General features: G+C 44.3%; 2 protein-coding genes across 2 annotated transcripts in view; one reads left to right on the plus strand and one right to left on the minus strand.

Annotated features, from left to right (window-relative positions):
• The window catches only part of LOC121008747, a 52,761-nt gene extending 42,888 nt beyond the window's left edge, over positions 1–9,873 (minus strand). The window contains exons 1-2 of the mRNA XM_040441442.1: positions 9,767–9,873; positions 6,612–6,702 (exon numbers count right to left, since the gene is read on the minus strand). Coding sequence (XP_040297376.1) covers positions 6,612–6,702; positions 9,767–9,873 — 198 coding nt within the window. The remainder of the gene's footprint in view (positions 1–6,611; positions 6,703–9,766) is intronic.
• Positions 9,874–10,043: 170 nt separating this feature from the next.
• COQ7 (coenzyme Q7, hydroxylase) lies at positions 10,044–25,474 on the plus strand. Its single transcript, XM_040441180.1, has 6 exons — positions 10,044–10,189; positions 12,114–12,322; positions 20,172–20,286; positions 21,938–22,077; positions 22,222–22,290; positions 25,374–25,474. The coding sequence occupies exons 1-6, from the start codon at positions 10,135–10,137 to the stop codon at positions 25,449–25,451; spliced, it is 666 nt and encodes a 221-aa protein (XP_040297114.1). The 5' UTR covers positions 10,044–10,134; the 3' UTR covers positions 25,452–25,474.
• Positions 25,475–25,746: the final 272 nt, after the last annotated feature.

Below are 25,746 nucleotides of genomic sequence, written 5' to 3' on the forward strand. Positions count from 1 at the left end.
TCCCGCAACGCCCGTGTGAAACCAGCCTAAGACTTCTGGTCGTGTCACTGAATCACGGACGGGTACTGTCTGTGGTCTCCACTGACGTCACATGTGCTCATTGGGGCACATTAAAGGGGTTGTGTCACTTCAGCAAGTGGCCTGCTTCATGTAGAGAAAGCTAATACAAGGCACTTACTAATGTATTGTGATTGTCCATATTGCCTCCTTTGCTGGCTGAATTCATTTTTCCATCACATTATACAAACTGCTCATTTCCATGGTTACGACCACCCTGCAATCCATCAGTGGTGGTCATGCACCAGCCTATGAACATTCCCACTGTCCCGGCCACCAAATAGGACAGAGTTTTTTTTTCTATACAGGGAGTGCAGAATTATTAGGCAAGTTGTATTTTTGAGGATTAATTTTATTATTGAACAACAACCATGTTCTCAATGAACCCAAAAAACTCATTATTATCAAAGCTGAATATTTTTGGAAGTAGTTTTTAGTTTGTTTTTAGTTTTAGCTATTTTAGGGGGATAGCTGTGTGTGCAGGTGACTATTACTGTGCATAATTATTAGGCAACTTAACAAAAAACAAATATATACCCATTTCAATTATTTATTTTTACTAGTGAAACCATTATAACATCTCAACATTCACAAATATACATTTATGACATTCAAAAACAAAACAAAAACAAATCAGTGACCAATATAGCCACCTTTCTTTGCAAGGACACTCAAAAGCCTGCCATCCATGGATTCTGTCAGTGTTTTGATCTGTTCACCATCAACATTGCGTGCAGCAGCAACCACAGCCTCCCAGACACTGTTCAGAGAGGTGTACTGTTTTCCCTCCTTGTAAATCTCACATTTGATGATGGACCACAAGTTCTCAATGGGGTTCAGATCAGGTGAACAAGGAGGCCATGTCATTAGATTTTCTTCTTTTATACCCTTTCTTGCCAGCCACGCTGTGGAGTACTTGGACGCGTGTGATGGAGCATTGTCCTGCATGAAAATCATGTTTTTCTTGAAGGATGCAGACTTCTTCCTGTACCACTGCTTGAAGAAGGTGTCTTCCAGAAACTGGCAGTAGGACTGGGAGTTGAGCTTGACTCCATCCTCAACCCGAAAAGGCCCCACAAGCTCATCTTTGATACCAGCCCAAACCAGTACTCCACCTCCACCTTGCTGGCGTCTGAGTTGGACTGGAGCTCTCTGCCCTTTACCAATCCAGCCACGGGCCCATCCATCTGGCCCATCAAGACTCACTCTCATTTCATCAGTCCATAAAACCTTAGAAAAATCAGTCTTGAGATATTTCTTGGCCCAGTCTTGACGTTTCAGCTTGTGTGTCTTGTTCAGTGGTGGTCGTCTTTCAGCCTTTCTTACCTTGGCCATGTCTCTGAGTATTGCACACCTTGTGCTTTTGGGCACTCCAGTGATGTTGCAGCTCTGAAATATGGCCAAACTGGTGGCAAGTGGCATCTTGGCAGCTGCACGCTTGACTTTTCTCAGTTCATGGGCAGTTATTTTGCGCCTTGGTTTTTCCACACGCTTCTTGCGACCCTGTTGACTATTTTGAATGAAACGCTTGATTGTTCGATGATCACGCTTCAGAAGCTTTGCAATTTTAAGAGTGCTGCATCCCTCTGCAAGATATCTCACTATTTTTGACTTTTCTGAGCCTGTCAAGTCCTTCTTTTGACCCATTTTGCCAAAGGAAAGGAAGTTGCCTAATAATTATGCACACCTGATATAGGGTGTTGATGTCATTAGACCACACCCCTTCTCATTACAGAGATGCACATCACCTAATATGCTTAATTGCTAGTAGGCTTTCGAGCCTATACAGCTTGGAGTAAGACAACATGCATAAAGAGGATGATGTGGTCAAAATACTCATTTGCCTAATAATTCTGCACGCAGTGTAGTGTGCAGGCATGATCACCACTGATGGATTGCAGGGTGGTCATTACCATGGAAAGGAGCAATGTATAATGTGATGTAAAAATGAATCCAGCCAGCAAAGGAAGCAATATGGATAATAACTATACACTGCGTGCAGAATTTTAAGCTTTGACATTAATGAGTTTTTTGGGTTCATTGAGAACATGGTTGTTGTTCAATAATAAAATTAATCCTCAAAAATACAACTTGCCTAATAATTCTGCACTCCCTGTACATTAGTAAGTGGCTGTATTAAGGGTGGGTTCACTATAACTCCGATCTTACTTTCCCCCTTGTGCTGCCTCTAAGAATCGTCCAATTTATGACAAGGCATGCACCTCATCAAAAATTAGGCAGTCCTTGTGCCTGGTGGAAAGTAGTTTTTCGCCAACATTTACACCGGTTTCCAGGGCATAAATATTAGTAAGTTTGCCAGGACAACGTCACGGATGCGCGCCCTATTTTGTATTTTTGATTACGGATCTTACGCACATTATAGCTGTGTGACTTACAGGGATGGTGAACGAGGACATTTTCTCTCGGATTCTCCTCTGCACTTGTTGCTTGTGATCCGCATTTATTTCCACCCTCTTGTTCCATCCTCCTCCAGTGTAGGATCTGAGGGAGGCCTCCAGTTTATTATCCAGAATGTTTTCTTTCAGTCTCTGGGGGGGGTGCCGTTTAGGTCGTCCTGCAGGCTGAATCAGAGGATCTATCAGCTCTTCTGACTACTTTATGTAGTATAGACAATACTTGTATTTTCCATATTTTAAAAGGGTTTTCTGAGATTTTTTAACTGATGACTAGGATTGAGCGAACCCGAACTGCAAAGTTCGGAACCGAACCCGGACTTTTTTTTACTGAAGTTTGGGTTCGGTATTCGGATGTTGTTATTATTTTCCATTATAACATGGTTATAACGGAAAATAATAGCATTCTTAATACAGAATACTAAATAAAATGGCCATTGAGGGGTTAAAAATAATAAAAACAACTCACCTCATTTACTTGATCGCGCAGCCGGTATCCTCTTCTGTCTTCTTTCTGCAGGACCTGCAAAAGGACCTGCGATGACGTCAAGCGCTCACCACGTGGTGAGCGCAGTGACGTCATCGCAGGTCCTGCTGAATGAAGATAGAAGGACCTGCGGTGACAAAAGAAGAGGGTACCGGCTGCGCGATCAAGTGGATGAGGTGAGTTGTTTTTATTATTTTTAACCCCTCAATGGCCATTTTATTTAGCATTCTGTATTAAGAATGCTATTATTTTCTGTTATAACCTACACAATTCTAACATTTTTGGCTCTATACATCACCACAATGGATTTGAAATGAAACTAAGAAAATGTGCTTTAACTGCAGACTGTCAGCTTTAATTCGAGGGCATTTAGACCCAAATCAGGTGAACGGTGTAGGAACCAAAAGTAATGGGACATAATAATAATCATAAATCAAACTTTCACTTTTTAATACTTGGTTGCAAATCCTTTGCAGTCAATTACAGCCTGAAGTCTGGAACGCATAGACATCACCAGACCCTTTCCTTCTCCATGCTCTTCTCTTCTCATCACTCTGGTACAAGTTGATCTTGGTCTCATCTGTCCATAGGATGTTGTTCCAGAACTGTGAACGCTTTTTTAGATGTCGTTTGGCAAACTCTAATCTGCCCTTCCTGTTTTTGAGGCTCACCAATGGTTTACATCTTGTGGTGAACCCTCTGTATTCACTCTGGTGAAGTCTTCTCTTGATTGTTGACTTTGACACACATACACCTACCTCCTGGAGAGTGTTCTTGATCTGGCCAACTGTTGTGAAGGGTGTTTTCTTCACCAGGGAAAGAATTCTTCGGTCATCCAGCACAGTTGTTTTCCGTGGTCTTCCGGGTCTTTTGGTGTTGCTGAGCTCACAGAATGTTCCAAACAGTTGTTTTGGCCACGCCTAATGTTTTTGCTATCTCTCTGATGTTTTTTTTTTTTTTTTTTTCAGCCTAATGATGGCTTGCTTCACTGATAGTGACAGCTCTTTGGATCTCATCTTGAGAGTTGACAGCAACAGATTCCAAATGCAAATAGCAGACTGGAAATGAACTCTGGACCTTTTATCTGCTCATTGTATTTGGGATAATGAGGGAATAACACACACCTGGCCATGGAACAGCTGAGAAGCCAATTGTCCCATTACTTTTGGTTCCTTAACAAGTTGGAGGCACATATGCAAACTGAATTGGATGTAAATACCCTCAAATTACAGCTGACAGTCTGCAGTTATAGCACATCTTGTTTGTTTCATTTCAAATCCATTGTGGAGGTGTATAGAGCCAAAAATGTTAGAATTTTGTCGATGTCCCAATATTTAGTGAGGAACAGAAGTATTTGAACACCCTGCAATTATGCAAGTTCTCCCACTTAGAAATCATAGAGGGGTCTGAAATTCACATTATAGGTGCATTTACACTCTGAGAGACAGAATAAAAAAAATAAAAAAATCTGGAAATCACATTGTATAATTTTTAAAGAATTTATTTGTCTTGCACTGCTGAACATAAGTATTTGAACACCTGAGAAAATCAGTGTTAATATTTGGTACAGAAACCTTTGTTTGCAATTACAGAGGTCAAACGTTTCCTGTAGTTCTTGACCAGGTTTGCACACACTGCAGCAGGGATTTTGGCCCACTCCTCCACACAGATCTCCTCTATAACTGTCAGGTTTCGGGGCTGTCGCTACGCAACAGAGAGTTTCAGCTCCCTCAAAAGATGTTCTATTGGATTTAGGTCTGGAGACAGCCTAGGCCTATGCTTCTTACGGAGCCACTCCTTGGTTATCCTGGCTGTGTGCTTCGGGTCGTTGTCATGTTGGAAGACCCAGCCACGACCCATATTCAATCCTCTGACTGAGGGAAGGAGGTTGTTGCTCAAAATCTCACAATAAATGGCCCCATTCATCCTCTCCTTAATACAGTGAAGTCGTCCTGTCCCCTTCACAGAAAAGCACCCCCAAAGAATGATGTTACCACCCCCATGCTTCACAGTAGGGATGGTGTTCTTGGGATGCAACTCATCCTTCTTTTTCCTCCAAACACGACGAGTGAAGTTTAGACAAAAAAGTTCTACTTTGGTCTCATCTGACCACATGACTTTCTCCCATGCCTCCTCTGGATCATCCAGATGGTCATTGGCAAACTTCAGACGGGCCTGGACATGTGATGACTTGAGCAGGGGAACCTTCCGTGCAATGCATGATTTGAAACCAATGTCATTGACCATCTCCTCCCTTGTAGTTCTGGGCTGATTCCTCACCTTTCTTATCTTCAGTGATACCCCACGAGGTGAGATCTTGCATGGAGCCCCAGTCCGAGGGAGACTGACAATCGTCTTTAGCCTCTTCCATTTTCTAACAATTGTTACAACAGTTGATCTATTTTCACCAAGCGGCTTGGCAATTGCCCCGTAGCCCTTTCCAGCCTTGTGGAGGTCCGCAATTTTGTCTCTGGTGTCTTTTGACAGCTCTTTGGTCTTGCCCATGGTAGTAGTTGGCGTCTGACTGACTTTGGGGTGGACATGGGTCTTTAAAGAGCTCAGACAGGTGCTACTAAGTTAGATTAATGAGTAGAGGTGGACTTTTTAAAGGCACAGTAACAGGTCTTTGAGAGCCGGAATTCTTGCTGTTTCTCAGGTGTTATATTACTTATACTTAGTACAAATACTTATGTTCAGCAGTGCAAGACAAATACATTCTTTAAAAATCATACAATGTTATTTCCAGATTATTTTTTTTAATTCTGTCTCTCAGAGTGGAAATGCATCTACAAAGTGAATTTCAGACACCTCCATAATTTCTAAGTGGGAGAACTTGCAAAATCGCAGGGTGTTCAAATACTTCTGTTCCTCACTGTATAGCCATATACACACATATATATATATATATATATATATATAGTGGGGATTCGCTCTGGTAGACAGGCTAGCGGACGCAGTACAGAGGCAATCACAAAGTCTTTAACTTAAACAGTTCGGTGTTTATTCACACATAAGGAAAAACAAAATGACCGTTCACAGTCTTGGTGTTTGTTCTCACCATGCAATGTCCATACGACAAAATCTTCACCTGGTTAGCAGTTTTCCATCCGCAGTCCACAGCAGGCTTTAGGGGTCTGTTTCCCGGTATGCGGCTCTCAGCCCTTTAGCACGGCACAACTTCACAGGTCCCAAAACACAGAGACTCCCCAGCTTCTCTGTCAGATGGAGGATAAACCACACCCAGCTGAGACTGCTGGCTGGGTTTTATATAGGCCAAAAAAGACCCGGCCTGGAGCGTGGGGAGAAGCCACCCACCCAGCACTTTGGCTACTCCTAGTAAGAGCCGGCCCGAAATCGACTTTACAGCTATACTAACAACAAAACAGTGTCAGTCAGGACTAGCTGCCGCTGACACTTAAAACTACCGGCTCTTACCTCACCGAGGCCAGGAATCTCAATGACACATACCTTCTATCAATGACAGCCCCTTGCACCTTCCTACAATATATATATATATATATATATATATATATATAATAACAAAATATATAAGCAATAGGGAATAAAGAATACAGTAAAGTCCTCCATTCTACTGTATGTCCGGTAATAAAAATGCAATATAAATTGTGCTGTGGATGAGAATCCATACGTACCTGGTACAGTCGATGTTTCCCATCTGAATCTTGCTGATTTACGGACAGATCAAACCCAGCTTCTTTTCTTTCTATAGCAACATAATATTTTCTGCAATTGAATACATTTTAACGTTAATATGTTACAAATTCCCAAAAATGGGGTATCTTAAAAAGTTACCATGAAATACAACATAGAAAATAATCACACCTTCTTTAGGATAGGTTCACACACAGGTTTTTGTTGGCTTTTTTTTTATACACTTTTGCATTTTTAGTGGCATTTTTTAAGGGTGTTTTTTGGGCGGTAAAAACACCCACTGTAGATGTTAGCTGACGGTCTATGGGAAATTGTAAACACGGGACACACAAGCGTTTTTGTTCATTAGGTAGTGTTTTGGGCTTTCTGGCTTCTTTTTAAAAAACGCAGCATGCTGGAGCTCTTGGCGTCTTTTTCAGGGGTTTTCACATTTTCTTCTTTAGGCCTCATGCACACAACCGTAGTTTAGGTCCATATCCGATCCGCATTTTTTGCAAATTGGATGCAGACCCATTCATTTCAATGGGGTTGCAAAAGATGCAGACAGCCAAAGAAAAATAATAATTGAAAACTGTCCTATTCTTGTCCATTTTGCGGACAAGAATACTTATTTGCAACATACTGCAAGACATGCAGAAGAGAAAATGCGGGATGCACACGGCCGGTACCTGTGTTTTGCTGATACGGTCATGTGTGGGTATGGTCGTCTGCAGGATGCCTTACAGGGCATTGCAAAAAATGCTCGGAAAAAAAAAGACCGCAAAAAATGCTCGAAAAAAAAAGACCACAAAAATGCAGCAAAAAATGCAGGTAGACAAAAAAACATGCATGCAGTTATTCTTGTGTTTTTTTTAAGTGGTAAAAGAGGTCAGTGTAAACTTCATGTGAGCGCAGTCCCTAAGGGGCCGGCCACTTTAACCTCAATTTTCCAAATGGCACAATAGGCCATTTGCTAATATTTAGTTATTACAGGTTTACAGCCGATGTTTCCTTTGATTTGTGTCCTATCCGTGATTTGTGTATTGACTATGACGTAAAAGCCGGGTGAACGCCCTCTAAGTGCACTGATCCCATCAATTTTGCCAGGGGTTGTGGACTAAGAACACTGGGAGAATGGTAATGTGCGCCATATTCATGACTGTCTGACGCCAAGTGCTGGATTTTGGTCTCAGGAAGCCATGGCCACGGTAAAATCCTGATCAATGTAAGGACTGATTCAAACGACCATGCTGGATCTGGTACACAAGGTCCGTGTGTCGGCTGCAGCTCCCGGACATATCCTGGCTGCCTTGATCCGAACTGACTGAGGGCTCATATGCACGCGGCTGTAAGCTTTTCGCAAAAACGCGGATCCTGGCCGAGGGCATCCCGCCATTCCTTTTTTTTACTCCTGTAGAAATGTCCTATACTTGGCTGCAAAACGGACAAGAATAGGACACCTTTTATTTTTTGCGGGGCCGCAGAACGGACAAACGGATGCAGACAGCAAACAGTGTTCTGCCCGCATCTTTTGCGACCCCATCGAGATGAATGGGTCCGCATCCAATCAGCACTGAAAATACAGGCGTGTGCATGAAGCCTGAGCCAGACTCTATCTGATGGCTGACGTCCACATGTGAGCCCAGTACAAAAGACGCGTGATCAGATAGGAACTGACTGTATCACAAAACACTAAATGAAAGGTGGAATCTGATTGGTTGCTAGGGGCAACTAAGCCGGTTCTACTTTACACCAGTTTGATAAATCTCCCTCATTGTCTTGATCACGAAACCTAAGGCCTTGTTCACATTTCTTGTTAGGAGATTGGGCCGGCCGTTCTCGCACAGAGCTGCCTGACGGATCCTCTACCGCACCATTAAATCCCCATTGACTGCAATGAGGTCCGGTGGTGACCGGCCAGACAAAACCCGCTGCATGCAATTTTTTTTTTTGGTCCATTTCCGCTGGATCAGGCAGTCAGATCTCCATAACGGAGATGTTAACATTTTAAGGGCTAAAAATGAGCAGGGCGCCCAGTCCATTTACAGTAGATTTCATTCATGCAATGAGTAAATTCGGGAACATGCGCGATTTTTCCACGCGAGTGCAAAACATTGTAATGCGTTTTGCACGCGCGTGAGAAAAATCGCGCATGTTTGGTACCCAAACCCGAACTTCTTCACAGAAGTTCGGGCTTGGGATCGGTGTTCTGTAGATTGTATTATTTTCCCTTATAACATGGTTATAAGGGAAAATAATAGCATTCTGAATACAGAACGCATAGTAAAATGGCGCTGGAGGGGTTAAAAAAAATTAAACTCACCTTAGTCCATTTGATCGCGCAGCCGGCATCTCTTCTGTCTTCATCTGTGCTGTGTGGAGCAACAGGACCTGTGGTGACGTCACTCCGGTCATCACATGTATTCAGAATGCTATTATTTTCCCTTATAACCATGTTATAAGGGAAAATAATAATGATCGGGTCTCCATCCCGATCGTCACCTAGCAACCGTGCGTGAAAATCGCACCACATCCGCACTTGCTTGCGGATGCTTGCGATTTTCACGCCGCCCCATTCACTTCTATGGTGCCTGCGTTGCGTGGAAAACGCACAAAGAGGAGCATGCTGCGATTTTTACGCAACGCACACGTGATGCGTGAAAATCACCGCTCATGTGAACAGCCCCATAGAAATGAATGGGTCGGGATTCAGTGCGGGTGCAATGCGTTCAACTCACGCATCGCATCCGCACGGAATACTCGCCCGTGTGAAAGGGGCCTTAGGCTGCTAGAAAGCTATGGGAAGGGTTAAAAAGGTGAAACTTTGATGACAGACTCCCTTTAAGTATTCTTTCTAAGCACGTACATAGAGTGATGACTTTTTTTCCCCTAGTTATAGAGGGTTGTGGCTACACCTGATGAAATATATCTATCACATTTCATTGATTTAATGAACTTCATAGTGACATTTCTATGTCATGTGCAGTTCAGAGAAATAAAGCACAAAAGAGGACAAAGACCGCACATTAGATAATGTCCTAATAAAATACTATAATAATAAAATAATAGTATACTATCTATGAAATAAATAAAAAATAACTATTAAATTAAACAGAAGCTCTATCAGTCTGTCTATGGAAACCCCCCACCAACTCACAGCCTTGCAGCCACTGCCGGGATAATGTCACTGCTGGGGACCTTGCAGTCCATTGCTAGTCGCTCTCTGCCTCCAGCTTTCTGCAGATGGATGTTGTGGGCTGCCATAGCAACGCAGGGTGTGGACCATGGAACCAGTGCCTGGTATTAGCAAGGGAGAGACTCGGTGCAGTCAACAAAATGGCGCCTGCAGCGCGGACATACGGGCTCAGCGCAGATTTAGCTCTAGAATTTAGAATACGGAGAGACGCTTTGGCCGTATCCTAGCAGCGGCGGGCGCAGGGCGGTGACGTCAGAGCCGAGCGACCAATATTATGTGACAGCAACAGGCCTGCTGTGTCAGAAAGAAGGTCGTGGGCAGAAAGTAGGATGGAGCGGGCAGCGGGGCTGTGGAGGCTCCGGCAGCTTTACCCCTGTCTTCCAGGTGACTAGCTCATGTCTGTATGTGTATTGTGTCAGTTCTGCAGGCATAGGGGCGATGGAGGGGACTGGGGCTGTAGGGGCAGTGTTTACCCTGTAGTCCATAGTGATTCTCTCAGAAGAGAAGGATGGTAAGTGACCACTGCCTAATCCTTCCCATCCCTGAGATCAGCGTCCATAGCGGAGACTGTGATATTAAGCTATGGCTTAACAGCTACTCCGCTATGTGATTACAGCTATATTGTATGTCCATGGACATCCCCTTTAAATGGGGAAACTAAGATACTACTATGGTAAAGGAACCAGGGTTGATCGGTGGAGATCTGATCTCTGGGACTCCTGAAGGGGCTGCGGCTCTGGCTGGGGCATGAGGGCTCGCAAACAGCGGGTCCACAATATACAGGCATTGGCAGTGTGCGCACCATATCACGGATGCGGACCCACTCCGATGATGTGGTGCGGAATGGAGGCACTATGGAGCGCTTCTGTGGGTTTTCTGTCCATGCCTCCGCACCACAAAAAAGTAATGCATGCACCACTTTTTTTTGCGGTTCAGACCGTCGGATGTGGATCGTAGACTCCAATTAAGTGAATGCGTCCGCAGATGGTGGGCACACGTTCAGTGCCGTGCATTGCGGACCGCAGAATGGACCCGGCCAGCACATGGTCATGTGCAAGAGCCCTTAAAGAGACGTAATGCTAAACCAGTGCAGTGGACCCTACAGTTCTCAAGTACTGCACAGTCCATGTGTCATCATTTTACAAGATAGGAAAACCCCTTTAAAGGCAATGGACCTTTGGGGATTTTTTTTTTTTTTTATGATTGCATTTTATTCATTTTGGGCTAAAAAATCCTATTTTCAAATGTTCAGCCGTTTATGAGATACAAGGGTAAAAAAATCAGTCTGTTTGCAAGCTGTTGGGCGTCTGTTTTCTTTGAATCCCATCATCTGACGGCTCATGTGTAGCCCTTATTTCTCATCTCCTGACCTCATAGTTTGGTAAAATTGAGCTATAATGAGTGTTTATTAGGTCAGGAGATGAGAGCTACTACACATGAGCCGTCAGATAACAGGATTCAAAGAATACGGAAACTGACAGCTTGCAAACAATGATTTTTAACTCTGTCTCTCTGAAACAGCTGAACATTTTTAATAGAGACCAATTGAAAAAATGATTGTTAGCCCAAAATGAGTAAAATGCAATCATTAAAAAATGCTCTGATTCTGAAGGTGCCTAGAGCCCTTAAGGTAACGTATCACTAAGACAGCCATTCATCTCCTCTGACTCAGGTGATCAGCTGCTTCTGATCTAGGCTTCCCCTTCCGTCACATGGAGGGGGCCTATAGCAGTGGAACACCCCTTCATGATGCCCCTAGGTCCTAATAGGGAATATGAACAGGGCTTGTCACCCGAGACAATTAATAACCTCTCCTAACCAGTCCTATTGTCCGTGGTCCCCGGTGGCAGAGATCAGCAGGGTGTTCTTCTTTCACCGGTGACTGTTCTGCCTTTTTTACGCTACGTTCACTTGATGGATTAAAGTCTAATGTGTATTTTAACCCTCAGATTTCAGCTTTGAGTTTGCACTGCGGCGGATCCACATGAGGGTTATCCCCATTATCATTCATCAGGTCCACAGACCACTTATTTCTGCGGAAACTCTGTCCTGCTGCACTTCCGGAAACATTCCCATGCATTCGGAACAGGGATTTCGGTGCCGAATACGTCCTTAGGGTTGAGTTCAAATGTAGGGATCTCCTGTGATCAGAGGTCATATCTAACAAGAGGGATCACCTGCCCAGTTGGCCTTGACCTGATCCCCTGTTAGAAGGGGACCTCCTATGGCTGGCTATGATATATTCTTCATATTACGCACTATATTTCCGGTACTGCTGTATTTACACTTAGTCTCTTCTCATTACCAGGGATAAAGGCCCAGTGCTGTGCTACAGTCCGTGCTACCGTCCATGCTGGGTCCGTCAGACATTCTAGCTCAGGACTTCACGCTGATGAAGAAAAGGCCTTGTTGGATCGGATCATACGGGTGGATCATGCCGGAGAATATGGAGCAAATCGCATTTATGCCGGGCAGATGGCCGTGTTGGGCAGATCCTCTGTGGGACCCATCATTCAGGTAACTTAGTCCATTCCTTTTTAGGCCCTGTTCATATCTGTGTCTGAGACTTCATCTCTGATGGGACAGATGGCTTCCCATGCTTCCTAGTCTTCCCGTCAGATTGATGGACGCAGCAACAGAACCCAATAGTGGGCCTCTGATCATGCCGATGTCCTCAGTGCATCAGATCCGGCCGTACAGCATGGGTACCATTTACATTGGGGACAGCAGTGCAGCTGTGGACACGGCCTTATTCATTAACCCCTTAGTGACCAGCCTGTTTCGGGCCTTATCGACCAAACGTTTTTTTCTTTTTCACCTTTTCATCGTCTCGCATTCTTAGAGCTATAACTTTTTTATTTTTCCGTCAATATGACTGTATGAGGGCTTATTTTTTTGCTGGACAAGTTGACATTTTTAATGGCACCATTTTGGAGTACACATAACTTACTGATTAACTTTTATTAACTCTTTTGGGGGGATGGGGAAAAAACAGCAATACCGCCATTGAGTTTTTACGTAAAGAATTTAGCTATGTTCATTTTTCAGCCTAAACAACTTTTTTTTTTCCCCTTTCATCCTCCATGACGACACACCATGAGAGATGACCCGCCTCCATCCAGATAGGGACAGGAAGAATAAATTTGACCCTCCTCCGGCTCCTCCTCAGTTTCTTCCTATCCCTTCCAGGTGGGAGACAAGTTAGGCTACTTTCACACTGGCGTTTTGGCTTACCGTTTCTGAGATCCGTCATGGGCTCTCACAAGCGGTCCAAAACGGATCAGTTTTGCCCTAATGCATTCTGAATGGAAAAGGATCAGATCAGAATGCATCAGTTTGCCTCCGATCAGACACCATTCCGCTCTGGAGGCGGACACCAAAACTCTGCCTGCAGCGTTTTACTGTCCTCCTGACGAAGCGGAGCCAAACGGATCCATCCTGACACACAATGTAAGTCAATGGGGACGGATTTGTTTTCTCTGACACAATAGAAAACGGATCCGTCCCCCATTAACTTTCAATGGTGTTCAAGACGGTTCCGTCATGGCTATAGAAGACATAATACAACCGGATCCGTTCATGACGGATGCATGCCGTTGTATTATTGTAACGGAAGCGTTTTTGCAGATCCATGACGGATCCAGAAAAAACGCTAATGTGAAAGTAGCCTTATTCCTCATAGCAGTTGGTATGGGTCCGCGTCTGTGGAGGCAGACAGAGGCGGCTGTTTTTTTTGTTTTACCTTTTATGCCTTGTCCACATGAGGGAAGCAGGCAGCACCCATTCCCTAGTTGGGTTTCTGAGGTGCTGGGCGGTCCACAAAGTACCGGGCATCTGCTCATCACCTCCTGCTCTGCTCATCGGGCGTGGAGGTCCATGTGGTGACCGGACACTCAGTGAGTTCCTCCGGTCTTGTGCGCGCTCCCTGCTGCAACCCGATACTTTCGGCACTTGCGATGACGCCACAGGAAGTCGGGTGCGTTCCAGCAAAGACTTCCGGTATGCGTGACACGCACAGAGGGAGCGGAGCTTAATTTGGCACGCGAATCAAGGCGGAAACCGCCCTCTGTTTCCGTCTATTAGGGAAGAGTTAAGGGATGTAATCAGAGAAGAAATGTGTTCTGCCCTATCTGAAAATCCCGTGGCCGTTCCTGGTCCCGCTACATCCAAACGTAGAGACTCTAAAATGGCCTGCTCAGATTTTCCCTCCTCAGACTCAGAACAAGACTCTGAGTTAGAGAGTAAAGATTCGATCGATTCCTCTGGGTCTGAATTCAAAAGTTTTCTTTTTTTCCTCTGAGGATACAAAATAATTGATAAAAGCGGTCAGAGAGACCATTAACCTCTCAGATGAGAAGGTTCAAAGGTCAGTCCAAGATGAGATGTTTAGTGGACTGGAACAACGGGAAAAAATAGTTTTTTCCAGGCCATATGAACATGCATGAATGGATAAAAAGGGAATGGAAGGCTCTAGATAGAAAGCTATTTATTCCAAAAACAATAGACGTAGACTTCCCTTTAGTGAAGAGGACGAAGCATTGTTAACCTCCTGTCCAAAAGTGGATGTGTCCCTTTCAAAATTAGTTAAAGGATCTAATGCACTTCCTTTTGAAGACATGGGGTCCTTAAAGGACACCATGGTAAAAAAAAAAGTAGATTCCTGTCTGAAAAAAAACTGGGTATCTGCTGCAGCCCTTTTCAAGCCAAATCTGACTGCCACATCAGTCGCCAGATCTCTTAGAAGAAGGTTACAACAGTTTGAATCCCTTATGAAAGAAGGCACCCCTTATGACTCTTGTCTGGTTTCACACAGGCGTTGCGGGAAAAGGTGCGGGTGCGTTGCGGAAACATGCACGATTTTTCAGCGCGAGTGCAAAACATTGTAATGCGTTTTGCACGCGGGTGAGAAAAATCTGCATGTTTGGTACCCGAACCCGATCTTCTTCACAGAAGTTCGGGCTTGGGATCGGTGTTCTGTAGATTGTATTATTTCCCCTTATAACATGGTTATAAGGGAAAATAGTAGCATTCTGAATACAGAATGCATAGTACAATAGCGCTGGAGGGGTTAAAAAAAATAAAAAATTATTTAACTCACCTTAATCCACTTGATCGCGCAGCCCGGCTTCTCTTCTGTCTTCTTCTTTGCTGTGTGCAGGAAAAGGACCTGTGGTGACATCACTCCGGTCATCACATGGTCCGTCACATGATCTTTTACCATGGTGATGGATCATGTGATGACCGGAGTGACGTCACCACAGGTCCTTTTCCTGTACACAGCAAAGAAGAAGACAGAAGAGAAGCCGGGCTGCGCGATCAAGTGGATTAAGGTGAGTTAATTTTTTTAAAATTATTTTTTTAACCCCTCCAGCCCTCTTGTACTATGCATTCTGTATTCAGAATGCTATTATTTTCCCTTATAACCATGTTATAAGAGGAAATAATAATGATCGGGTCTCCAACCCGATCGTCACCTAGCAACCGTGCGTGAAAATCGCACCGCATCCGCACTTATAGAGCATGCTGCGATTTTCACGCAACGCACAAGTGATGCGTGAAAATCACCACTCATGTGCACAGCCCCATAGAAATGAATGGGTCGGGATTCAGTGCGGGTGCAATGCGTTCACATCACGCATTGCACCCGCACGGAATAGTCGCCCGTGTGAAAGGGGCCTAAAGGACTCCTTCCCTCTCTTACTAAAGGCAGTAGATTTCTTTCTTGTCCGATTCCACCGCAGAGTCTGTAAGGATGATGGCAAGAACCACTGGGTTAGCGGTTGTGGCTAGAATGTCTCTATGGTTAAAACCATGGACGGGAGACATCAGTTCAAAGATGAAACTATGCAGTCTTTTTTTTCACGGAAACCTAATGTTTGGTTAAGATTTGGAAAGTATTTTAGAAAAAGCTTCATATTCTAAAAAAAATCCTTTCCCTGTGAAACAAATAAAAGGAAGTTTTTTCTTTCAGAATGCTAAGAAAGGAGGTTCCTTCCAGTCCAAGAGATCTGACCGGGAGGGACAATGGTCCAGGGGAAAAAGTCAGAAGATTGGTACAGGGAGAGGGTTCTTGTTTAACCTTAAAAATTCTGAAGCTTCCAAGCAATGACACCAGGCTTCAGGTGGGAGGAAGACTAAGATTCTTTACAAAAGAATGGGAAGAAATGACCGTGAACCCTTGGGTTCTAGATATTATATCAGAAGGTTACGATATTTCTTTCCGTTTTCCTCCACCCATAAATATTTTCAAGGTAACTTCAATTCAGAAATGTGCTCTTCTACAGGAAAAAGTAGAGGAGGGTATCTTGGATCTGTTGGCTCAAAAGGCTATTATCCTGGTTCCAGCTCTTCAGCAAAGAACAGGTACTTATAAAGAAAAAAAAAGGAAAATTACGTCTGACAATAAACTTGAGTCTGAACAGATTCATCAAATACGAAAAATTCAAGATGGAATCTATAAAATCCACCATCAATCTGCTAAAAGAAGGAGACTTTCTTGCTTCGATAGATTTAAGAGACGCATATTACCATATTCCGGTATGCGAAAGAGCTCAATGTTTCCTTCGTATAGCAGTTTTTCTGAGGAAAAATCTACATCCTTTTCAGTTCCAAGTCCTCCTCTTTGGGAGTGTTTTTACCAAAGTAATGATAGACAGAACATCATAGTAATCCCCTACGATTTCCTATTAGTCGGAAATTCTAGAGAAGGTCTAGAGAACAGTCTGTTCCAAACCTGTCTTAACTCTTTATCAAACAGGCTGGTTGATAAATTGGGAAAAAATCAAACCTCTGTCCATCCCAAAGTTTAACCTTTTTAAGGGTTCTGTAAGATTCTACACCTCAAAAAACCTTCCTTCCCGCTCAAAAGTGGCAGGGGTAATAGAGGAAGTTTCAAGCTTCCAGGGGTGTTCAGCTTGTACGATCAGAGAAGCTATGAAGTTGCTGGGCACTCTAACATCATGTATCCCAGCGGTAAAATGGGCCCACTTCCATACTCTGGTTACTAGGGAACTGGAACAAAGGTCAGGATTCGTTAGAGGAAACGATTCAAATTCCCCTGTCGGTATACCAGTCTCTGTAGGGATGGCTAGTTTTAGATCATCTGCGGGAGGGTGTTCCATGGAGTCCCAGGCACCTAAAGATTGTTACAACAGATGCAATGGGGATGGGGGGCTCATTGCTCTCATCTCTCTTTCCAGGGCCAGTGGTCCGGAGAACAGATAGCTCTATCCTCCAACCTGAGGGCGTTAACCCTGGTCTGGGAAGCTCTATAAGCTCTATCCCAAATTATAAAAGGGAAAGACCTTCAAGTAAGATCAGACAACACGATAGTAGTAGCCCATCTAAACCGGCAGGGGGGAGCAAGAAGTGTAAGCCTAAATCGGATGGCGGAGAAGATTTTTTCCTGGGCAGAGATTCATCTGAGGTCCCTCTCTGCAGTACACTTAAAGGGATCCCTAAATATAAAAGCTGATTTTTTATTTATTTTTTTTCTTTAAGCAGAGTATCTCTAAGGTCAATGGAATGGAACCTAAAAGAACAAGTTTTTCTCCTGGTAGCAGACAGATGTTTGCTTCTGCAAAAAACACAAAGCTCAAAAAGTTATTTTCCCTAAATCCTTTTTGACGGGAACATAGGGGTAGACGCGCTGTTCCAAAAATTGGATTTTCATCTGGCATATGCCTTTCCTCCTCTTTCAGCTGATTTCCAGGGTTCTAGAAAAGATTCTTCAGGACAGAACCCATGTTATCTTGATAGCACCGTTATGGCCGAATAAATCTTGGTTCCCTCTTCTTAAGCTCCTTTCAGTTCAGAGCCCATGGATTCTTCCCTGGAGGCAAGATCTGTTGTCCCAGGGACCAGTTTTCCATCCCAAGGTAGAAAAATTACATCTGGCTGCTTGAAACATGAGAGGGTGACATTGAGATCCAACGGCTTGTCAGATGCTAGAATTAATACCATAGCGGCCAGCAGAAAGGAAGTAACCTCCAACATGTATTCTAAAGTTTGGAAGAGGTTTTGTTGCTGGTGTATTCAATCAAAAAATTATTCACAGAAGTTTTCCATTCAGGGAAAGGGAAAAACAATATTACTTACCAGTAACTTCCTTTTCATGAATCCTTCATGACGGCATGGGGTCCCCCCCCCCCAAAATACAAATAAAAAGGGTGTTTTGATACATATATAAGTGAATGTGTGGGGAGAAAAAAAAACTCTCTAGGCTGTCGGTCGGTTCAGAAAGACACTGCGGAGGAGCCGAAGGAGGGTCAAATTTATTCTTCCGGTCCCTACCTGGATATGTAGGTGGGTCATCTCTCATGGTGTGCGTCATGGAGGATTCGTGAAAACCATATTACTCACCAGTGATTTCCTTATCTTTATTCTCTGGATTAAGTTGATGATGCTGATACCAAATACATATTTTTCGTTATACTACTTTTGCACAATAAAAACCCTTTAAAAAAATATATCTTTTTTTTTTTTCATCCTAAAGATCTGTGTAACAGCTTGATTTTTGCAGGACGACTTGTACATCGGTATCTATTTGGGGTACATAATAATTTTTCTTTGAAAAGTGTATTTTTTTTAACTTGGAATTTTCTAATTTAATATAAAACTGTTTAACTTTTTTTTTAACTATTTACTAGTCCCACAAGAGGACTATAATAGACGATCTTTTGATCCCTTCTAAAATACATTTCAATGCAATGTATTCCTCTACCTGTACTATACTGATATCCACCAGCAGGCTGCGTAGGAAAGATAGGGCCTGCTAGGCATGGCTGGGACTTTCCTTAGGACCGTCATGTACAGACATTGGCACCCTGCAATCTTAATTGTGGGGTGCCGATGGGAGAAGGAGGGAGTCCCTTCCCTCTGTAACCACTTAGATGACACAGTCGCAATTAGCAGCAGCATCCATCGGCACTTCTGTTGGTCCAGGCCGTTACAGCAGGAGCCCGGCTCTTGTGTGATAGCTGAGGCCCCGTTTTCCGCTGCACGTTAGAGCTTAGACTGGGCCGCTGTCAAAAGGCGTATTGGTGGTCACTAAGAGGCTAAAGAAGCACTTCTGGCCTGTCAGAAAGGTACATGATGTAAATGGCAGTGATGGTAATTGTCGTGCCAGTGACTGTATTTGTAAGTTATCCTCTCCATTCTGTTCCTCAGCTGTGTCATGTGACCAGCGTCTTATGTGTGGACAGGAAGTCAGTTTCTCTATGCATTGCTATGAGACTGACTTTGATGCTCCCATAACAATCAATAGAGAAACTGACTTCCTGTCCACACATTAGACGCTGTGTGGCGGGATAAAAAAGAACTACACCCCGTGTTTGCAACTTTTTAAACTCCGTTGTGACTAGTCCCAAATGAGATTTCTTTGCCACCCTCGCCACTTTCTGACAAGAGGGAAAGAGCAGGGGCCAGCGGGGCCACCACATTTATCTTCTTTTACCCCAGTTTTCTGGGAATCTACGACAGCTCCGAGCTACCATATATTTCAGTCTTCATTTACTCCAGGAAAGATTTCCGTTTAGGCACCCGGAGGATGCGCCTAATTTATGAGAAGACCTGTACCCCCACCATAAATTAAGCGCACCCTCTAGCACCGCAGGGGATATCAAGAATAGCGTACCACATGCCGCTCTTGATAAATCTCCCCCCTTGTGTGGATCCTTCTCACCGTCCACATCACACACGTAAACGCATTAACCACTATTCACTCCAGTTGGGACTGCAGGGTAGACATACTATAGCCTTTAAAGGGCAGATTTGTCCCTACGACACTGGCTGACCTGTTCCATGTGCGCTTGGCAGCTGAAGGCATCTGTGTTGGTCCCATGTTCATATGTGCCCGCATTGCTGATAAACATAATTAAAAAAGTTTTAATATATGCAAATGAGCCCCTAGGAGCAAGCGGGGTGTTGCCATTACACCAGTGGTGGGGAACCTCCGGCCCACGGGCCACATACAGTCCACAGGACTGTTTCATGTGGCCCCTGGCTCTCTGCCGCCCTGCAAGAGCATGTAGGCGCGCACTATGACCTGATGCTGTACGCCGAGGCTCTGCTCTTTCTGCAACTGCTGTGCCCTCTGCACTTTGACAGGCCCAGACAGTGAAAACGTCATCACACCTGGCCCTGTCAATCAAAGCGCAGAGAGAGCAGAGCCTCTAGGTGTAACGGTAACACCCCCGTTACTCCTAGAGGCTAATTTGCATATAGTAAAACATCATTTTTCTCAGCAATGCGGGCACATTCAGCCAGTTTCATAGGTACAAATCTGCTGCCAGATGTCCTTTTAAAGCCACAAATTCCCTGCACTCGTTCCCGCAGTATAATGTCCGGTTGTGTCTTTTTGTTGCAGCATATGTGGGATCAGGAGAAGGATCATTTGAAAAAGTTTACTGAATTAATCATTTCAAACCGAGTGCGGCCTACGGCTCTGCTGCCCTTCTGGAACGTGGCTGGGTTTGCTTTGGGTGAGTTCTTTTATCCATCTATAAAGCAGTGGTTTAGCCTTATCTTGTCCATAGCTGTCATCAGCCTTGGGAAAGCGGGGCTTGGTTTATGCAGATTTACCCCAAAGCTTTGACGAGCGCAGAGGGCTAGCTTAGCTGAATGTAATGATACCTTTCACTTAGCGATCCATTGCTTCATTCAGGACAAAGAATACTTTTAATCCCTATGCAAATGAGTCAAGTGCACCGAGGGCGGGCCCAAGTGCACCGAGGGCGGGCCCAAGTGCACCGAGGGCGGGCCCAAGTGCACCCTGCTTCCTTTGCCAACCCCTCCCTCCGCTTCTTCATCGACAGGACCAGGTTCCTGCATTGTCATCTCACCTGGAAGGACGGGGTTGGCAGGGGGAGCAAGGGGGCACACAGTGGCTTGGGCCCACCATCGGTGCACTTAACTGTTTATTTGTATATGGATTGAAAGTACTTTTTCACCACAATGAAGCAGTGGGTCGCTAAGTGAAGGGAATTACTACAAGCCCACAAGTTCAAAGGGAACCTGTCAGTAAAATGATGCTGCCCAAATTGTGTTTTACATTTGTTGGAGAAATCCTAGTTTTATCATCTGCCATCTCAAAGTGCAATGTCGGTCAGGTGGTTTTCCTCCTGCCCAGCTCAATATGACTAACAAGATTTAAATATCTCCATTGTTCCAACCACAGGTACAGTAGAGCCTGTATTAGACAGGCAGATCTGCAAGCGATTGTCGGGAGGGAAGCGTTCCATCCCGGCAATTGCTAGCTAGCTAGCGGAGGAGACCGCTATTACATGCAGTGATTTCCTCCGCAGCATGAGGAGGAGTGATCCCTACGCCATCGCTCGTCCCCATACTGTCTAGTGGTTTGCTGGCTGCAGATTGCTATTAGACAGCACGATCTGCCGACAGCAAGCGATGATGGTGATCCTTCAATCCTCTCCCTTGCCCTGCCCTATCCCTTTTTCATTAGATCCGGAGACGTACTGGATCTCTGCTAGGCGGAGGCTTCGGCCTAGCAGTGAGCCAGATGCCCTCACTGGCACTAACAGGCAGGCTTTAGCGCAGGCTAGGACAGCGCCTGAAGCCTGCCCATTAGTGCCGGTGTCCTCACCGGCAACACTGCTAGGCGGAAGCCTCCTCCTAGCAGTGTAAAAGGTATTAAAAAAAAAACAGTCCTCGACTTGCGCGATACAGCACAGCGCAAGGGCGTGCATAAGAGCATGCAACGAGGGGCTGCCTGGGGGAAAATGGGGATAGAGCTGAACCTGGACAACCCCGTTAAGCATGCCAATGCTTGTTAGCGATTATCGGCCAGTGTAATACAGCCTTATGGGTGGAGATGTAATCTGGAGAGCTGCTGATAGTGGTGTCTGTGAGAATACAGTATGGCCTGTCACTCTTTAGGGCAACTTTAACTTTAGGGGCCATTGTTCTTTGGAAACAGAATATACAGTCACTGGTCCTTATAATATAAAGTATCAATCCAGGGATCTGAATAGAGATAAGCTCTCAGGAAGGAGGTTCTCCTCTCCGTCTCCTACAAGGCTGAGGTTTGTATGTCAGGAAGATTGAACAAGATGCAGATGAGATGTTTCTACCTACTAACTAACCCGTACAATGAATTTCATTCTTTTTCCTTAGGGTTTGGGACGGCTCTGCTGGGGAGGAAAGGTGCCATGGCCTGCACTGTGGCTGTAGAAGAGAGCATATCTAATCATTATAACAACCAGATCAGAGCACTCATGGAGAGGGACCCTGAAAAGCACAAGGAGTTACTACAGGTATTCATACAACGATGGACGGAAATTAGTGGGGGGAGAAAAAATATAATGAATTACATACATTCCCAGTTATTGTATCTACTTTTGGGTAAAGTATAATACTCCCCCATATTGTATGGTAACATTTAGTCCTTTTGTCTATAGACGATCAAGACGTTTCGGGATGAGGAGCTGGAGCACCACGATACAGGGCTGGAACATGATGCAGAACTGGTAAGAGACTTGTATACTATGGAAACCAGAGCAGAAACACTTCCGAGAACTTTTTCTAAGTTATGTCCATTCTCCCAACCATCTTATGGTATTGTCCCAATGCATCTGAACGAACAGTAAAGCTTTACAAAAAACGCAGGCTATGTGTTTCCATGGTTACAGACCACACGTAAACTCTGTATAGTCTAAACTCGCAGTCGTACTTTATTCAAGCCGTCCCCTAACTCTTACTAAATGATGGCAGCTTAGCAAGAAGTGAGAGATTGAAGAATGGTAATATGTCACAATCAGACTACAGGTTTTGTTTGTAGTCTGTAACCATAGCAACATATAGGTGTGTTTTAGAAGCTGCAGGAATTTTTTTATTAAAAGGGTATTCCTGCCTTAAAGGGGTTGTCCTCTTTATTTATATCCTCAGGATAGGTCATCAGTAGGGATGAGCGAATCGACTTCGGATGAAACATCCGAAGTTGATTCACATGAAACTTCGTTCTAATACTGTACGGAGCAGGAGCTCTACTTGGAACTGAACCCAAGATCGGGAAATGTTTTTGTTTTTTTACAGTAGAAATTGATTTATGAATTTATTATGCGAAGTCTCGCGAAGTAATAACTTCGGCTCATAGGAGCCAATACATTCTAATGCTGTATGGAGCTCCTGCTCCGTACCGTATTAGAACTAAGTTTTATGCGAATCGCTCATCCCTAGTCATCAGCATCTGATCAGTGAGGGTCTGACTCCTGGTACCCCTGTTCGTACGAGTGCTGCCTTCTTTTCATTGTTTACCTGCTCGCCTTGGCAACCGCAGTGGTGAGCCGGTGTAATTACAGCTAAGGCTACTTTCACACTGGCGTTTTGGCTTTCTGTTTGCGAGATCCGTTCAGGGCTCTCACAAGCGTCCAAAACGGATCAGTTTGCATTTTAATGCATTCTGAATGGAAAAGGATCCGCTCAGAATGCATCAGTTCAGTCTCCATTCGTTTTGGTGTCGGTCTGATGAAACTGAGCCAAAAGGATCCGTCCTGGCACACAATGTAAGTCAATGGGGACGGATCCGTTTTCTATGGCACAATAGAAAACGGATCCGTCCTCCATTGACTTTCAATGGTGTTCAAGACGGATCCGTCTTGGCTATGTTAAAGATAATACAAACGGATCCGTTCAGAACGGATGCAGACAGTTGTATTATCTGAACGGATCCATCCATGACGGATCCGCACAAAACGTGAAAAAGTGTGAAAGTAGCCTAAGCCGTCCCATTCACTTCAATGGTACGGCTCTGTAGTATTCAAGTGCACAGGAAGGAGCGTCCCATAGAGGTGACTGGGAAGGCTGAGGTGTAATTACACCTGCTCACTGCCGCGGTTGCCATGGCGAGCAGGTAAACAATGAAGGGAAGGCTGCGTTCGTACGAGCGTGGCTTTTTCTTCAAACAGCTGATGGGCGGGGCTGTCTGGAGTCGGACCCCCACAGATCGGATGATGGATGTGTGGATAGGTCATCAATATAAATATAGCGGTTAGCCCCTTTAAACATTTATTACCTATCCACTAAATAGGTGATATATGCTAGATCAGTGGAGACCCCCATCAAAAAATCAGACCTAGGAAGAGTTTGATGGGGAGATAAGTCAGGCACCTGCCCTTGCATGCGATTATAGTGCCCTGCTCATCTGGTTTCTGTCAGTGCCATATACTTTGGGATTAAGACTATTTGCAAAATTGGTTCATTTTTTCTTTTTAAGTGCTTTTGAAATCTAAATAAAATTGATTGCAAAGGCAGATAGATATAGCTTTTAAGATGACACCCTCCCCCCCCCCCCAAAAAAAAAAAAAACAGGTTAGTGAACAGTTCTAACCTACCTGTTATAATTAGTTATACAGTAACTAAAAATAAAAAATCGGCTGTGGTGGCCAGAGGTGGTCGGAGCTATGAAATGGTCCCTTTCCCAACCTAGTAGACTATCCCGAGATGGGAATACCCCTCTAACTATTGTCAGCAGACTAAGATTGAAGTAGATCAGACCTTCTTTTTAATCTTCCCTTGCTGGGTAGAAGTCTAAGGCCCCTTTCACACAGGCGAGTATTCCGCGTGGGTGCAATGCGTGAGGTGAACACATTGCACCCGCACTGAATCCTGACCCATTCATTTCAATGGGGCTGTGCACATGAGCGGTGATTTTCACGCATCACTTGTGCGTTGCGTGGAAATCGCAGCATGTTCTATATTCTGCGTTTTTCACGCAACGCAGGCCCGATAGAAATAAATGCGGATGCGGTGCGATTTTCACGCGTGGTTGCTAGGAGATGATAGGGATGAGCGACCCCGGACCCCATTAAAGTCTATTTACTGTATTATTTTCCCTTATAACATTGGAAAATAATAGCATTCTTAATACAGAATGCTTAGTAAAATGTGCCTTGAGGGGTTAAATTAAAAAAACATAACTCGCTTCATCCACTTGATTACGCAGCCGACATCATCTTTTTTTCTTCTTCTTTCAGGACCTGCAAAAGGACCTTTGACGTAATCGCGCTCACCACGTGGTGAGCGTGGTGATGTCCGCGCAGGCCCCGCTGAATAAAGATAGAAGATCCTTCTATCTTCATTCAGCAGGACCTGCGCTGACGTCGCCACGCTCACCACGTGGTGAGCGCGATTACGTCAAAGGTCCTTTTGCAGGTCCTGAAAGAAGAGGATCCCGGCTGCGCAAACAACAGGATGAGGTGAGTTATGTTTTTATTATTTTTTTTTAACCCTCAATTGACATTATACTTAGCATTCTGTATTAATGAATGCGATTTATTTTCCATTATAACCATGTTATAATGGAAAATAATAAAATCTACAGAACACCGTACAATTGCGTGCCTACTCGCACGATTTTCCCTAAACGCACCTGCATCGCATCCGCCCCTCACCCGCGACGTCTGTGTGAAGGGGGCCTAAGAAAGCTGAGTAGAACCCATATACCGTCTGTAATTGCAGCCACGTTGGTTGTCACTCTGCTGGCCTAGAAACTTGGGCTTATCAAACTACTTGTTATTTTTGTAGTAGTAATTTTTGTCTGTGTTGCCTGCAGGCCCCAGCTTATTTCCTGCTGAAGAACGCCATACAAGTGGGATGCCGAGCCGCTGTGTACTTATCAGAGCGCATATAAGGAAAGGACTTGGTAAAGGACTTTAAAAAAAACACAGAGGAGAATATAATGAGAATTATTTCTGTGTGACAAAATGGAAACCTTTATATACTTTTTATGTGAGATGAGACAGCTGCCTTACAGTCGAGAGAACTTCTTTTATAAACGGTCACTAGGTGGCGGTGTAGATTTCTGGTCTAAGGATAGCAGTGGAACATTTGGGAATCTGAATGTGTTAACCCCTATGGTGCCATTAAACCATTTTGCTTTAAGTTGTTGTTGCGTTTTTTTCTTTTTTTTTTTTTTTTTGTTTCAA

This window comes from Bufo bufo, chromosome 7 (assembly GCF_905171765.1).
Source record: "Bufo bufo chromosome 7, aBufBuf1.1, whole genome shotgun sequence".
In the NCBI taxonomy this organism is placed as follows: domain Eukaryota; kingdom Metazoa; phylum Chordata; class Amphibia; order Anura; family Bufonidae; genus Bufo; species Bufo bufo.

Coding starts and splice junctions, on each gene's coding strand:
- COQ7 (XM_040441180.1), top strand. CDS start 10,135: ATGGAGCGGGCAGCGGGGCTGTGGAGGCTCCGGCAGCTTTACCCCTGT. Junction 12,323..20,171: donor CTGTGGGACCCATCATTCAG/GTAACTTAGTCC, acceptor TTTTTGTTGCAG/CATATGTGGGATCAGGAGAA. Junction 20,287..21,937: donor CGTGGCTGGGTTTGCTTTGG/GTGAGTTCTTTT, acceptor CTTTTTCCTTAG/GGTTTGGGACGGCTCTGCTG.